The sequence below is a fragment of the Lissotriton helveticus genome, chromosome 2_2 (assembly GCF_964261635.1).
Source record: "Lissotriton helveticus chromosome 2_2, aLisHel1.1, whole genome shotgun sequence".
Classification (NCBI taxonomy): domain Eukaryota; kingdom Metazoa; phylum Chordata; class Amphibia; order Caudata; family Salamandridae; genus Lissotriton; species Lissotriton helveticus.
This window is the reverse complement of record NC_136060.1, coordinates 257692571-257706981: the sequence shown is the minus strand read 5'-3', so window position 1 is coordinate 257706981 and position 14411 is coordinate 257692571. Positions and strand designations below refer to the sequence as shown.

General features: G+C 43.3%; 1 protein-coding gene across 5 annotated transcripts in view; it reads left to right on the top strand.

Annotated features, from left to right (window-relative positions):
• The window catches only part of SOD3 (superoxide dismutase 3), a 178238-nt gene that overhangs the window by 43863 nt on the left and 119964 nt on the right, over positions 1 to 14411 (top strand). For 2 of the 5 annotated variants that reach the window (XM_078678393.1, XM_078678391.1), the window contains 2 exons: positions 6091 to 6196; positions 6478 to 6563. The exons of 2 other annotated variants lie outside the window; for them this stretch is intronic. In XM_078678393.1, coding sequence (XP_078534519.1) covers positions 6091 to 6195 — 105 coding nt within the window. In that variant the 3' untranslated portion in view covers position 6196; positions 6478 to 6563. Of the gene's footprint in view, positions 1 to 6090; positions 6197 to 6477; positions 6564 to 14411 lie in introns of those variants that run through there. One more of the 5 variants, XM_078678392.1, reaches the window with a different exon arrangement.

The following is a 14411-nucleotide window of genomic DNA, read 5'->3' as shown; positions in this document are numbered from 1 at the left end:
GTAGCATGTTCTAATAGTGAGCTACCCTCCATTTCACTGTCGCTACTGTGAAACGATCCGTTCTAATACGCCAGAATGGGCCGGTTGAGATTACCTTCTATCATCCTATCTGACCCCAAGAACCTGATAGGAACTTCGAGTTTGATATGCTTATGCTCAGGACAATGAGAGACACCTATTAGTAAGAACCGTTTATATATCCCATATTTGGAAGTGCTTCTTCTAAAAACACAGTAGTTTATGGACTAAGCGTTACTGTAGGCTTTGCGAGTATGTGATTTGTGACCTTACAGAACAAAGACTTTTTAGATATAAAACGCTGCGCTGGAACTTTGTCCAAGTGTGTTCCTTCTGAATGTCAAGACTAAACTCTGTCTGAGTGAACAGAGGAAAGGACTTTGAAACTTTCACCAACCTTGCCGAAGAAACTACCCGAGGGCCTGAATCAAGAGCGCCTCCTGCAGAAGTCTCAGGGACATTAGACTTCAACCCGTCAGCCTCCATTGAGTAATCCGGAGCCTCTAGTTCTACTGTGAGGGCTGCGGACTGAATCTTGGAAACCTTCGCTGAATCTGTGCGGGCCGCTGCATATAAGAGAGCTGCCGCCGCTGAGAGCCCACCTGAATTTAAACTTTTGAAACCTTTGCTGAATCTGTGCAGGCCGCTGCAGCTAAGAGAGAGCTGTCGCTGCTGAGATCCCACCTGAATCTGAACCTTTGAAACTTTTGCTGAATCTGTGTGGGCCGCTGCAGCTAAGAGAGAGCTCTTGCTGCTGAGAAACCACCTGAATTTGAACCTTCTAAACTTTCGCTGAACCTGTGTGGGCCACTTCAGCTAACAGAGAGCTGCCGCCACTGAGAGCCCACCTGAATGTGAGCCTGCGGACCCTTCACTGAATCCGTGTGGGCCGCTGCAACTAAGAGAGAGCTGCGGCCGTTGAGTGCCCACACCTTTACCAACTTTGCATCACCCTTCGTCCTGTGGGCTGCCGCAGCCAAGAGAGAGCTGCTGCCGCTGAGTGCCCGCGCCTTTGTCAACTTTGCATCATCGTGATTCGTCCTGTGGGCCGCTGCAGCTAAGAGAGGGCTGCGGCTGCTGAGTGCCCGCACCTTGGCCAACTTTGCAACACCCTTCGTCCTGTGGATTGCCGCAGCTAAGATGGAGCTGCCGCCTCTGAGTGCCCGCCCCTTGGCCAACTTTGTATCGCCCTTCGTTCTGTGGGTCGCCGCAGCTAAGAGAGAGCTGCTGCCGCTGAGTGCCCCCACTTTTGCCAACTTTGCATCATCCTGGTTCGTCCTGTGGGCCACCGCAGCTAAGAGAAAGCTGATGCCGCTGAGTGCCCGCAGCTTTCCTAACTTTGCCTCATTGTGATTTGTCCTGTGGGCCGTTGCAGCTAAGGGAGAGCTGCTGCCGCTGAGTGCCCGCATCTTGTTCACCATTGTTGAGGATTGTCGCTATCGTCTCGTGGGCCGCCGCAGCTAAGAGAGAGCTGCTGCCGCTGTGAGCCCACCATGGAGCTGCAAGACGAGAGTCATTGCTATAACCAGCCCGGGCCGCCGCAGCCGCGTGCTGCTGCCGTTGAGTGCCCGAATCATTGTGGGTGCACGCTGCGGACTTCTGCAGCCAAGACTTGTGGTCGCTGGGAGTCCGCCTGTCACCGTCTCTGCTTCTTCGAGAAGCTGCCTGCTGTGTCCCCTTCCAACAGCAGGTACCTGGTGCGCAACAGGCCGCGTGGGCCCCAGCCTTGAACTCAGTCTTTGTCACATTCTGGTGAATACGTTATTGCCTTTTTGAGTCCCTACTAATTTACATGCATTGTAGCTTGTTGAAATGCTTTGAGTGTTTTGAGTTAAACGGTTAGATAAAGATATTATTTCTCTATACCTACCTGAGTTGTGTCCTTTTGGTGGTGTAGTTACTGCCTTGTTGTACATGGTCATAAATGCTTCACACACTGCCTCTGAAATAGGCCTAACTGCTCGTGCTACGTTACCACAGGGTTGAGCAGGGGTTGTCAAAAGGGGTAGCCTACTTCCCCTGACTTATGAAGAAGGGTCCCTATTTGGACATTGGCGCCAGCCATTGCCAACTAGAGACCTCCATTTCTAACAGTATGACTACAAACAACTGAGGATTTGTCTATGAAATTCTGCAAATCTGGTGTAATATGTAGACAAATTCTTCTGTATATTAAGATTACAGTCACATTTTTCTTTGTTTTTAATCTTTTTATTATATATTTATTGAAATGTATAGTGTAAAAATGCAACAATTCAGATAAATAAATATTTTGTAATAGCATAAGGAGACAGTTTAAATTGGTAATACGGGTAATCAAGTTAAATATTGTAAGTGATTCAGTGCAGCCTTATTGGACTACTAGTAGATAGATAGAGGCTGTAGCACAGAAAGGAAATTGTTTCTTCATTGGTTTACCTAACATGTCCCTTTTGGCTTAGAAGGGTGACTCTTTTGTATTTAGAGCCATATCTTTTTCAGACACATTCTTCATTCCACTGTACTGCTTGAATGCCTGCAAAAGCCTTTCAAATTAATCATGAACTGTTTCTTTCAGCTCATGTGTTATCCTGTCAATTTTTACCCAATCAATCTCTTTATGAGAAATGTTCCCCTTTAAATAGGTGATGGCTTGGTTATATTTCTTCATCACCTATGAAGATGGTACCCCTGAACGAGCATTCCTTCTGGTTCTGTTTCAAGCCAATCGCCAGCAATTTTACATTCTGCCCACAAATACCTCAGGATCACAATATCAAATAAGATATCAAAATCCTTCAGCAAGACCTTCGAAACCTTAACAAAACATTCAACTTGTTTGTACCATTCAACAGGATTCTCTCTCAGTTTCAGGGAATCATTTGTAAAGGACAATATGTATGGTCCAAGGAACATGCACATATCTACCTCCAGGTACCTCACTCATAGGAAGCCTCCTTTTCCCCTCACTCCTGTCATCCTCAATAGCTAGGAACCGTTGTTTCCTTCTTTTTGGCCCATTGACCTTCCCATTTTTTAGCTCTCCCCATTTCCTAAGGATAGCCAGTAACTCTTTAATTTATAATCTCATTTCTGAAGGTCTCTTATGTTTAACGCCCTTGTCAATAAACTTTAAAGTCGATTCTATAGGATTTTTGCAATGTTTTTGACCATTGTACATCCATTCCGTATTTCTGTGCCAATTCAGATAACTTTTTATGTGTGTTTCAAGCGCTTCTGGTTATCTCTTTACATGCAAACAGTAATTCATCATCCTTGTAGGCAACTATCCTAGCAGGGCTTATTGTTCATATAATTATGTCCTCCAATTCCACCTTAAGCCTTTCAACATCAAGGGACATATCTTTTCTTGTCTCTGAAGCATTTGTTCTGCTAACTCCAACACATGTGTCATTCGCCGTCATAGCTATACCTTTTAGACAGTCATCAAATTCTTGAGAAGTACAACCCTTTTGTCCTTCTGCAGTATTGCCTAGCAAAGCCTTATCCTGACCCTCTGTTTTTGCAGTAGGTGAGGAGTGTAAAATGAACAAACCAGAATCTGGTGTTCCCATCGGGAAACTGTTTTTTCTGTAGTAATCACTGTTACCCTGGGTGGAGTTACCATACCATTCTCTGGTACGTAAAAAGTTTGAGTCTGTCCTGTCCTTCCACTGGAAGAATTTAATCAAGTGGAACGTATGCTCAAACCAGTGCTGGCTCCACGAGAAACATCAGCTGTAGTTGGAATCAAAGGCCTTTGAGTTGGCTGTCTTGATCTTACATCTGCTGAAGTAAAGATTGAGCCATTTATCCCAGTAGGGACAGCCAATATGTATACATTCTTCCCTTTATTCCCAGATTGATATAAGGGAAGAATAAGACCTATGGTCACTGGAACACTCAAAGCATCTGGTACATTTAAACCAGTCTGATTATTCACATCAGGTATCTCACTATTACTACCCACTGGTGTTAATGTTAATGTTAATAGTGCTTATAAAGCGCAACATTCATCCCAAAAGGATATCACGGCGCTGAGATTGAAAGGTGTACAGTGAGGTAGCACGAATGACTGGGAAATTTAGTCTGCTTTGGGGAATAGTAAAGTTTTGAGTTTTTTCCTGAAAGTAAGGTAGCAGTCATTGAGTCTTATATCTGTTGGCAGATCATTCCACATATTTGCAGCGCGATGTGAAAAGGCACGACCACCCATCCTGACTCTCTTAGTTCGCGTAGTGGCGGCTCTTGCAATAGATTGGGAGCGAAGGTTTCGGTTTGGTACGTAGAAATTAATCCTGTTTTTTAGGATGCTCGGGCAAGTATTATGCAGCACTCTGTGGGTGATGCATAGCATTTTGACGGAAGCTCTTTGCCTCATTGGGAGCCAATGCAAGGCTCTCAGACAGCTTTTAGCAGAGTCATACTTTTTTTGTTGCAGACAGCTTTTGCTGCCGCATTCTGAACAAGCTGTAGCTTTGAGAATAAATAGTCCGCCATGCCAACAAATAGGGAATTCCCGTAGTCGAGTCTACTCATTAAAAGTGACTGGACTAATATCTTTCTACATTCCACGGGAATCCATGGGAAAACCCGTCTTAACATTTTTAATAACGCAAAGCTTTTACCGCAAATTGTTATTACATGATTTTTCATCGACAGTACGTTGTCAATTTGGACTTCCAGGTTTCTAGCAATCTGGGTCGGTTTAGGGGGTGTACCGAGATTATTAGGCCACCAGGTGTTATCCCAGAGCTGTTGGGATCCACCAAACAGGAGGATCTCCGATTTATCGGCATTTAATTTCAGGCAGTGGCTGTACATCCAATTAGATAGCTCAGGAAGGCAACTGAGCAGTCTGTTTTTTGAGTCCTCTTCACCGTTAAGGGCAACCATTAGTTGGGTATCATCTGCGTATGAGCAGATGCTACTGCCCCACTTTTTCCCGATGTTTGCTAAGGATGATACATAGACATCAAATAATGTCGGACTTAGTGACGCCCGAGGGGTGGAAGTGAAATTGCCTAGTCGGACCGATTGTGATCTTTCAGACAGGAAGGATTCCAGCCAAGACAGGGCTTTTCCCTGTATGCCTTTTGCGGCTAGCATTCTTAGTAGAAGGTTGTGGGATACGGTATCAATTGCCGCTGATAGGTCTAAAAGTATCAGGGCGACCGTTTTACTCTCGTCAACCTGTGTTCTCATGTCATCCAGTACTGCCAGGAGTGTTGTTTCGGTGCTGTTGTTGGCCCTAAAACCCGTTTGTGAAGCATCCAGCAGGTTATTCGTTTCCAAAAAGTCAGATAGCTGTTTATTTACCAGTTTCTCCAGCACTTTTGAAAGATATGGTAGCTGTGAGATGGGTCGATAGTTGGTGGGATTATTTATATCGGCGCCAGCTTTTTTTAGTAGAGGAGTGACTACTGCATTTTTCCATGTAGCTGGAAATTCAGCTAGGTCAAGTGACAGATGTAATACTTGCGTCACTATTGGACTAATTAAAGGTGTTAGTTGCGAAAAAATATGATGTGGACATGGGTCCAATGAGGATCCTGATTTAGTTTCCAACATCATTTTTCTTACTTACTTCTCTGCAAAAGGGCCAAAAATTGAACAGCTGACTGATGCGGTGGATTTCAAGTCTAAGTGATGCTCAGCCAGTTCTTGATTATTATTGGAAAAAGATGTGTAGATTTTATCTATTTTTTCGCAGAAGAAATTACTTAATTTATTACACCCCTCTTGTGTGGGAGTTAGGCTAGATGTAAGACTGGGGGGTTACAGAGTTCTCTAACGATTTTAAAGAGCTCTTGGGAAGAATGTCTGTTTGCAGATATCTGCTGGGAAAAATAGTCTTTTTTTGCCTTTCTTATGGCTGCATTATAATTTTTCAGCTCTCTTTTGTAGACTAGTCTAGCGTCCATGGTTTTGCTTAGCCTCCATTTGTGTTCCAGTGTGGTACATTTTCTTTTTAGAGTCTTTAAGTCTGGGCCATACCATTTCTCTGACAGTGTTCGTCTGGAGTTGTGGCTGGTACCATTTGTTGAACAATGTTGAACAATGTTCAAGTGCATTCCCGATGCTTTTTTGCAGGTGGAGTATTTCCTGCTCAGTGGAGCATCCCGGATCAATATTGTGGTGAAAATGCTGCTGGAATTTCTCTACCGAGAATTTTTTCCAATTTCTAGCTGTGGCTAAGGTCTGTACAGTTGGTCTCGTATTTTTAGTGGGTAGAGTAATAGTGAAGTTAATCCTGTAATGGTCAGTCCATGTCAAGGGCATTATATTATTGATGGTGGTGTTTTCTATGTTCGTGAAGATCAGATCCAACCTGTGTCCCGCACTGTGTGTGGATTGATTAACTTTTTGTGTTAATTGCAGAATTTCCATATTATCTGCTAGATGTTTAGCAATTGGATTGGTACATGATTCATAGTGGATAATAAAATCACCTAATACTAAAACATTTTTGTGTTTTAGACAGGCTGGAAGAATTTGAGCGAGGAGCTGAGTGCTAAAATCTACTGTGCTCCCCGGAGGGTTATAAATGATTGCACCTCCCAACAGTAAGTGGGTATCTAAGGAGACTGGAAAAATCATAACTTCGTGTTTGCTTTCTTGTGTCAGTATTTATTGAATACAGGTGAAAGTTTCTTTAAATAGTATAGCCACCCCACCTCCCTTCTTGTTTAATCTGTTGAGATTTAAGATGTTATACCCAATGGGAAGTGCTGCAGCAATATCTGGGGTACAATGGGTGTCAAGCCAGGTCTCCGTGAGGAATACTAAATCAGGTTTGATTTGATATAGAGTGTCCCAGAGTTCAATAGAATGCTTGGGAAGAGATCTTGCATTGAGGTATATGCAGGAAATATCGAGGTTAGGAAAGTGTCTGTGAGCTGAGCGATCTATGGGATTTCTATCCCACCTACAAATCCGACAGGCGAAGGGGCCCATGGTGTTAGCAGGCTCCGCTTTGGCGCATCGCATGTGACCGTGTGGGACTTTAGTGTTAAGGGTCATAAGGTTACCTCTAGAGTAAGTCAGTGTGGGTATACCTGACTTGTCGCTGGTTAATGAGGCAGGGGTTGTGGCCCCTGGTCCCGGCCGGTCGTGGACGGGCGCAGACAGGCTCGCCTTTGGCGTGCCTTCGGTGCACCTTCGGCGCGCCCGCTGCGCTCGTCCGCTGCACTTCCTAGATCGGGGGTCCATTTTATGCTATCGAGGGCGGGAGGGGCCGAGCACTAGTCTGCTCGCACTAATCCTCACCCAAGATGGCGGATCGTATTCCGGACCCCAGGTAGCACCTAGTCGTCTGCGGAGGGGCAGTCCGGTGAAACAAAAGGTGGCAAAAATGATGCGCTATTGCGGATCAGCGCCCAAAAAAGCCAAGGTATTGTGCAGATTAAAATTTCAGGTCTGACTACTTATTTTGAAAAATGATGTGAGTGCCACCATAAATCGGCGATAAGTGCAGGTTAAAAGTAGCAGAGATTACTTGCCACACGCACACACCAGATCCCGGCTTCCGCCTCAAGACCACAAAAGGGTGCAAAAAGGGTATCTGGAACTGGATCTATGGGCACAGCAGGTGCATCAGGAATTATTCCTGAATACGAGCTTGTTAAACTCTGAGGTTAGTCTTCCTTATAAGGTGGTGGACGATTCATTAACAATTCATTTAGGAATTTGTCATTAAATTCATGATCAGTATCTTCAGATGGATTTAGTGCTTTTGACTCTTCAGGGAGCTTTTTCTTTTCCTTATGTATCCCTCCATCTTCCTTTTCTGCCACTATTATAGGATATATTCTTGTTCTCTCTTCTATGTCTGTTTCTAAGCCCTCTGCGGAGCATCCCACCTAGGTCCGACATATTCATTTAAAGTATTCTTGTACTTTCCCTAACATTTCTATTTGTCTTTTTGATAAGATACATGTACCCATTCACTAAGCACCTCAAATTGCATAAGTCTAGGAGACAGTTTAGTCTTGTATAATTGTCTCTTCAAATTTTCAAGAATCCTGATAAAAAATGTTCCATATTGTGGGAAAGCTAATGGCCCATCATTTTCGGTATACTTCCTCCAAATTTCAAGCCACCATATACACGTTTGATATCCTCTCTCTTGTATCATATATAATGCTAATGTACACTCGGGTGGTATGGGTACCTTTCCACAAGTGGGTATGCGTGAATCCCCATGTATCAAACTCTTTAAATTTCTCAGAATTTTTATATTCTCTAGATGTAAAAGGTCGGCCCTTACAAGTAATTCTATCCTATCAAATTCTCCTACAATACCTTATTTTGTTTCCTTAAAACCAATACCAGTGCACCACACAGTGACTAGTCCCCCTATGACAGCGCGCCGTTAAACCAATCGTCCAATACCAGAGCGGCACCCTGTGACGTCAATCTCACTCCTAACAGCGGCTACGCCTACTTTACAATCCGACAGGCGTGTTTTCTCTAAGTAAAATGAACACAATGCGAGCCTATTTCATAAAAAAATTCTGCCTGCTCCACTAATGAATAATAGATTCTTTCATACAAAAAGTCTAACCAACTATGATGATCCAATCTACCTTCTCTTATACTTCAAATGAGACCTCGACCCGCGCAATCTCACTCAGGCTGATGCAATATGTTCCCTGTGCACTGAAAACAATTGTAACAACCGTAACATTCACTTACACAAAGAAATTTCCTCTTCAGGTGGTACTGCCGATGACATCTTACAAACAGCACCTTCGAAACACAGCTTACTCATCATGTGCCACACTGAAATCACCCGTAGCTGTGTATCTCCAGATCTTAGGTCACGACGGACCGAATAACAACTTCAACTCTTCTGCACAAGGCACATCACTCAAACATTGACTCTAACCTCTTTGCATAACCTCACACAGTCATTTCACTATATCACTATCTAAGCCTTAAGCAATTGCAATTCGCAACCCTATTGATACACCACTGCTTTAAACCGTCTTCGTCGCACTCCTCTGTTGGTACCGGTACTCGGTCTCATTCAACCTGAGATGAACTTTGAGCTTGACCAGGAATGGGCAAGTTTTGAACAGGGGATTTCGATAGGGATCTCAGAAGGGACCCCTCTATATCCTAACTTCTTCGGAAGGGTAAAACATCCGGCACGCTACCTGGAATAACTGTTGTAGCGCCTCTGGGCCCATTTACTTTGTCACTCTTTACATTCTAACTCCACACCTCAGATTTATTTACTTGGTTCTCTGATGGATTTTGAAACGTGCTGAGAGGGGCTGGCTAGAGGGGATCAAATCCAGTTATCCAATGAGGACCAAGAATTGGATAACGGACCTACAAACTCGTGATTAGATTCATATATATAACTCTCAAAACTATACTATTCAAAAATAGGATTATTGCTGCTAGACCAAATCTCCTGAAGAAATTCGGACTAGAATTATACAAACCAATAATTCAGTTAAAGCTACGCAGAATAATAACAGTAACATCTACTGACTAGAGACCTCTCTATTTAATTTCCCATGCCTCATTAATCCTCAATTTGGAATGCACAATCAATGAGACGAGACAAGTCACAGAGAGTCAAAACAGGAGTTGAGGAAGTTATATTTTTATAAGTGAGTTAAGAAGAGTAAATACATCAATATTAAGCATTTAAATTTAGAAGTGCAGAACAATCGATTGATCCCTTTGGAACATCAGGTACGAGAATTCTTAAAGAAATGTACAGGAAAGGGTGTTAATCATATCAGCTTTTGAGCTTTCCAAAGAAGGCAGAGTTGTCCGGGAATAGCGCACACAGCGTATGCGTCTGTGTAAGGAAAACCATCAGAGTCCGTAAGAAACAATAGTTGTTTCTCAGTCCATAAGAACAAGGTGATCTGTCGAAAGTAGGCCTCAAAAGAAAAGCAAGAGAGGAGCCCTCTCCTCATTACTCCAAGGTGTTTTATAATTTCTCAAGTTCCGGGGTGACATCTCCTGGGTCACATCATCTGGTCAAACCTCTCAGGCCATTGGTTAGTTCTTATACAATGATTGTCAAGCAAAATAAAGAAGACACATTTTATGGCAAAATGGTGGTGATCATAACGTAAGTTGTCGAACCATTCAAAAAGTTGAAGTTGAGATTAATAGTCCTTTAGCAAAGGCACATGAGTGAGTTTAAGAAGGCAGTTTATCACGCCAGATGTTCCCAAAGTAGCAAAATAGTAGCGAATAGTCCTAATGTGTGCATGGGAACTCTTTCTCTCTTTCTACGAAACATAATTTCAGTTCACATTGTAAGTTTACTAAGTCTTTCCATGAGAACAGAATCAAGCAAAGTATTAAAAATGATGGCCTAAATAGAGTTTTAGTTCATGAAATGCACTATATAAATTAATAAAAATGCGTATTATACTCTAAAGATTCTAAGACCATAACTTTGCCTTCAACTTATGACACTTATAAAGCATTTTAGTTTCTATCAAAATTAGCACGTATAACTATGGCACACTACCACAATTTTCAAAGTTTCAACATGTAAAATCATTTGAAAATATGGAATTCTAATATTGTTTCCCAACATTCTATTTTTTTTTAAACATATTTTTATTAGTTTTCTGAGTGTTACATCCTTCACATATATCACTTTGTATGAATGCAATGTCCATGTTAGATCTGTATACACATTTACAGATTATCGTTGTACATAATAGTCGTTCCAGTATCAGGAACATACATTGTTACACTCTTATTCAAAACTTAACTTACCCCTCCCCAAGAACCCTAGTACAATAATAGGTATCAGTTATGGGACACAGCACATCCATATACACTAAGACCAAGCAGTGAAGCCCGACGTATAGTAGATATCCAGTACACATTTTGTTTTTTATCACATTCTGAAATTGTACTATATATATATATAGTAATAGTACAGTAGCTCGTGTCTTCCAATTCCTTATTATTTATCCCATACCGTTTATAATTCTGTTGCCATAAACTCTTCTAGCATTGTATTCCATTCTAAAGAAATAGGCTTTTTGCGTAGTCCTCTACGTTCTTCCCTCTTTAGTTCAGCACTCTCTGCTTTCCCCCATCTCACCACCTCATTTTACCATTCCTCCATCAGCTGTGGTACTCTGGCTTTCCAGCGTTTAGTTATCGTACATTTAGCTAGAATCAGTGCCATACTGACGAATCGACTTGTGGGATTTCCACTTTTATTTTTAATACCTAGTCCCAGTATGGAGTACTCCACTGATATACCTCTTCATCCTGGGGCCACTCCATTCAGTACTTCATGCACTGCAGCCCAGTAATGTTGCAGTTGGGAACATGCCCATAACATATGTATTAAATCCTCATTAGGTTCCCTACACTGTGGACATTCATCTGGCATGTTCGGGAACATGACATGTAGTCTGTGTGTGGTCAAGTAAGCGCGGTGTACAATCATAAGTTGAATAAATTTGAACTTTGCATTGCGCGACACCTTCCTTGGGTATTCCAATATATTACCCCATTCTTTATCTGTGAGTTCCCTATCCAAGTCTGTGTTCCACTTATCTCGAAGAGCCTGCAATGGTAGTTCAGCGTGTGTCCGACTTCCATAGTATAGCCATCTAGTTAGATGTCTACCATTTCCCATTAAGTATTGCAAATGCACCAGTGTGTGTGTTTGGGGTTCATTTCCAGTAGGGGACCATGTGTTTCTAATGTATCATGTTATGTTCGCGTGTAGGAGGAACAGCGCATTTGTCACACCCCTTTCTCCTACAAAAGTGTCATGATTCAACAGAGTGTTGTCTGCCAAGAGCATGCCTACCATATCTACTCCCGCCTCTGCCCAGGCAGAAATTTGTTTAGTGATACTATTCCTAGTGTTGTTCCAAACATTCTCATTAATACATGTATGAAGATAATTCTCTGGAAGTTTTAGAACATTCGTAATATATATAAATGTGCAACACCACTTCTCTTTTTCACTGTTGGTACACACTGTAACATGAGCAAAGAAATAGTTGAAAAGAAAACTCTTCAATAAATGTTCAGGATGTTATCTAGTTTACATTTAGTTTATTAATTTCTTCACATACATCTTTTTTAATTTTTTTTATTTTATAACGTTTTATTGCATATTTCACAGGTTACACTGCCATTTGCCTACAACCCTACATTTGCCTCCGTAGCCTGGAAAGCAAACAACAACATATTCGATTTCTTCTTTACATTAGAACAAGCTTAATCCCTGTACCCTTGCCCCCAACTGCCATTTATCAAAGTAAGAGGCAATCCCCTTCAATTATGAATCAATCAGTCTGCCATGTCGCCCACACCCAACCAATCTGTGCACAAACAACAATTTACCATCCTATGGAAGCAATGCGCAATAACACATCCATGTACCATCTCTAGACATATTGTCATTGGTGTCTGGCCATACAGGTCCATTTGCCACCTCTCATAGCCTAATCCCTTTGGAGGTTCGCTCCACCCAGCCGCAACCAGTCAGCAAAGGGTTCTCATATGTCAGTCGGTCTAGATCTACTTGGCATTAATTACCATAAGACAGATAATTGATCCATACAATACGTAACACCTCTGACCCATTCAGCTACCGCAGGGGGGTTCTGTTTTTTCCAGTGGATAGCTACCTGTCTTTTCGCAAGCAATAACATCATGGCCGTGAGCTTACGGTGTTCTTTCGGGATGTCCTGCACATACCCTAGCAACACCATCAACATTGTTGCCAGTAATGGTGCTTTTATCACGTGTCCCATAAGCTTAAATATGTCTGTCCAGTATTGTGCTATGGGTCCACAGACCCTGGCCAAATGAGTAAACGTGATGCCCTGAGCTCTGCACCTCCAAAACCTTGCATCTGGGTGTAATCCCATCCGATGCAGCTGTGATGGTGTGCAAGATAATCAATGCAAAAAATTAAAGTGGATAAGCCGCAATCTATAATTCGGCGAAAGGTGTTCCAGCTGAGAGCAGCAGAACTGCCACTGTTCATCAGTAATTGTTAAATCAGCGTCTATTTCCCAGTCTGCTTTGGAAGTAGCACAAGTAATTAGAGATTCTCAACAATTCTTCTACATGGAGAAACATGGCGGCAGCTTGCTGAGCTGCTGCGGTGCTCCGAGCCTGAGCTCCTGCTAAAGGCTCTTTTTGTTCTAGTTCCTCGATGCTACGGGTGAACGTTAGAGTGCTAATAGGGGTGTAAGGGCTCCTGGATGTAGAAAGACGGCTTTTCAGAAGGCATTGGGCTGAACAAAACCGCATCGTAGTTTGCAGCGCCTCATCGCCTTTTTTTCCGAAGACATCAGTTTTCCCTTAGCATGTGTTTTCATTGCGCTCAGGCGAGTGCAGTTTCGCCCAAACGCTCGCAGGTGGCGGTGTTGAAGTTTTCGGCGCTGCCAACGGCCCCGTTGGGTCTGCGGCTTTGGTCCCTGGCCGCCCTGGAGCTTAGGAGAGGCAGGAGAGTCTCCTGCATGTCTCCTGCAGTGGCTCCACTGGATCTCAGTCTGGTAAGGAAACATTGGCGGCTACATAAGCGGCGGCGGTGGCGGAGGAGGAGGCTCTGTCAGAGGAGACTGCAACTCAGAGTGGTAAGGGTACTGATTCCGCAATTCCCTTATCGTTATCGGCAACACCCCAACCGCCTCGGCTGAGAGGTAAGCGCGGGTACAAAAGGAAAGAGGATAGAGGTGTTGGTAACACCGGCGTAGCTCGGGGTGTTGGTTTGATTCCTAAGGCAGAGTCTTCCTGAGTTAATGTGAGCCCTGATTTATGTCCTGTAAAAAAGAAAACCTCTTCATATCTGTGCACAGAAAGGTTGTAAAACTGCCAAGAATCTTAAAACAGTGCTTAATCTTGGGTCAAAAATCACGCCATCATTGCGGTCATATTTTAAAGTTGTGCCACAAATATTGGATCTTTCAGAGGATCGTGTTATATCTCTATCTGGTCCCTCAAGTTCTTCCTCTACTCCAGCTGAATTAGAGATACTCCCCCCGCCATCACCTAGTTTTCCATTGATCAGTCTTATGGAAGTACCGCGTGTTGGAGAAGCAGAGGCTGCTGAAGGCAGTGTCTTACACTTGGGCTTGCCATCAGAAATGACTCACCTACAGTCAGCTTCACAGTCACCCCCTTCGGCGGAAGAGCTTAGCAGGGTTGATGGGGATGCCTCTACTTCTACCTCTCCCTCTACCGGGGCTGACGCAGGTGCAGGTGTAGGGATGGAGGAGTTGCGGGTGATGCAGGGGGACACCCAGCGGGGGGATGTGTTCACTCCTCCCAGCTCTGCAACAGAAGGTATCAACACTGGCATTAAGGCCGCTTCCTTACAACTAATGTTTGCTTCTCTATCTATGGACATCAAAAAAGGTTTTGACGAGTCCACGGCTAACCAGATG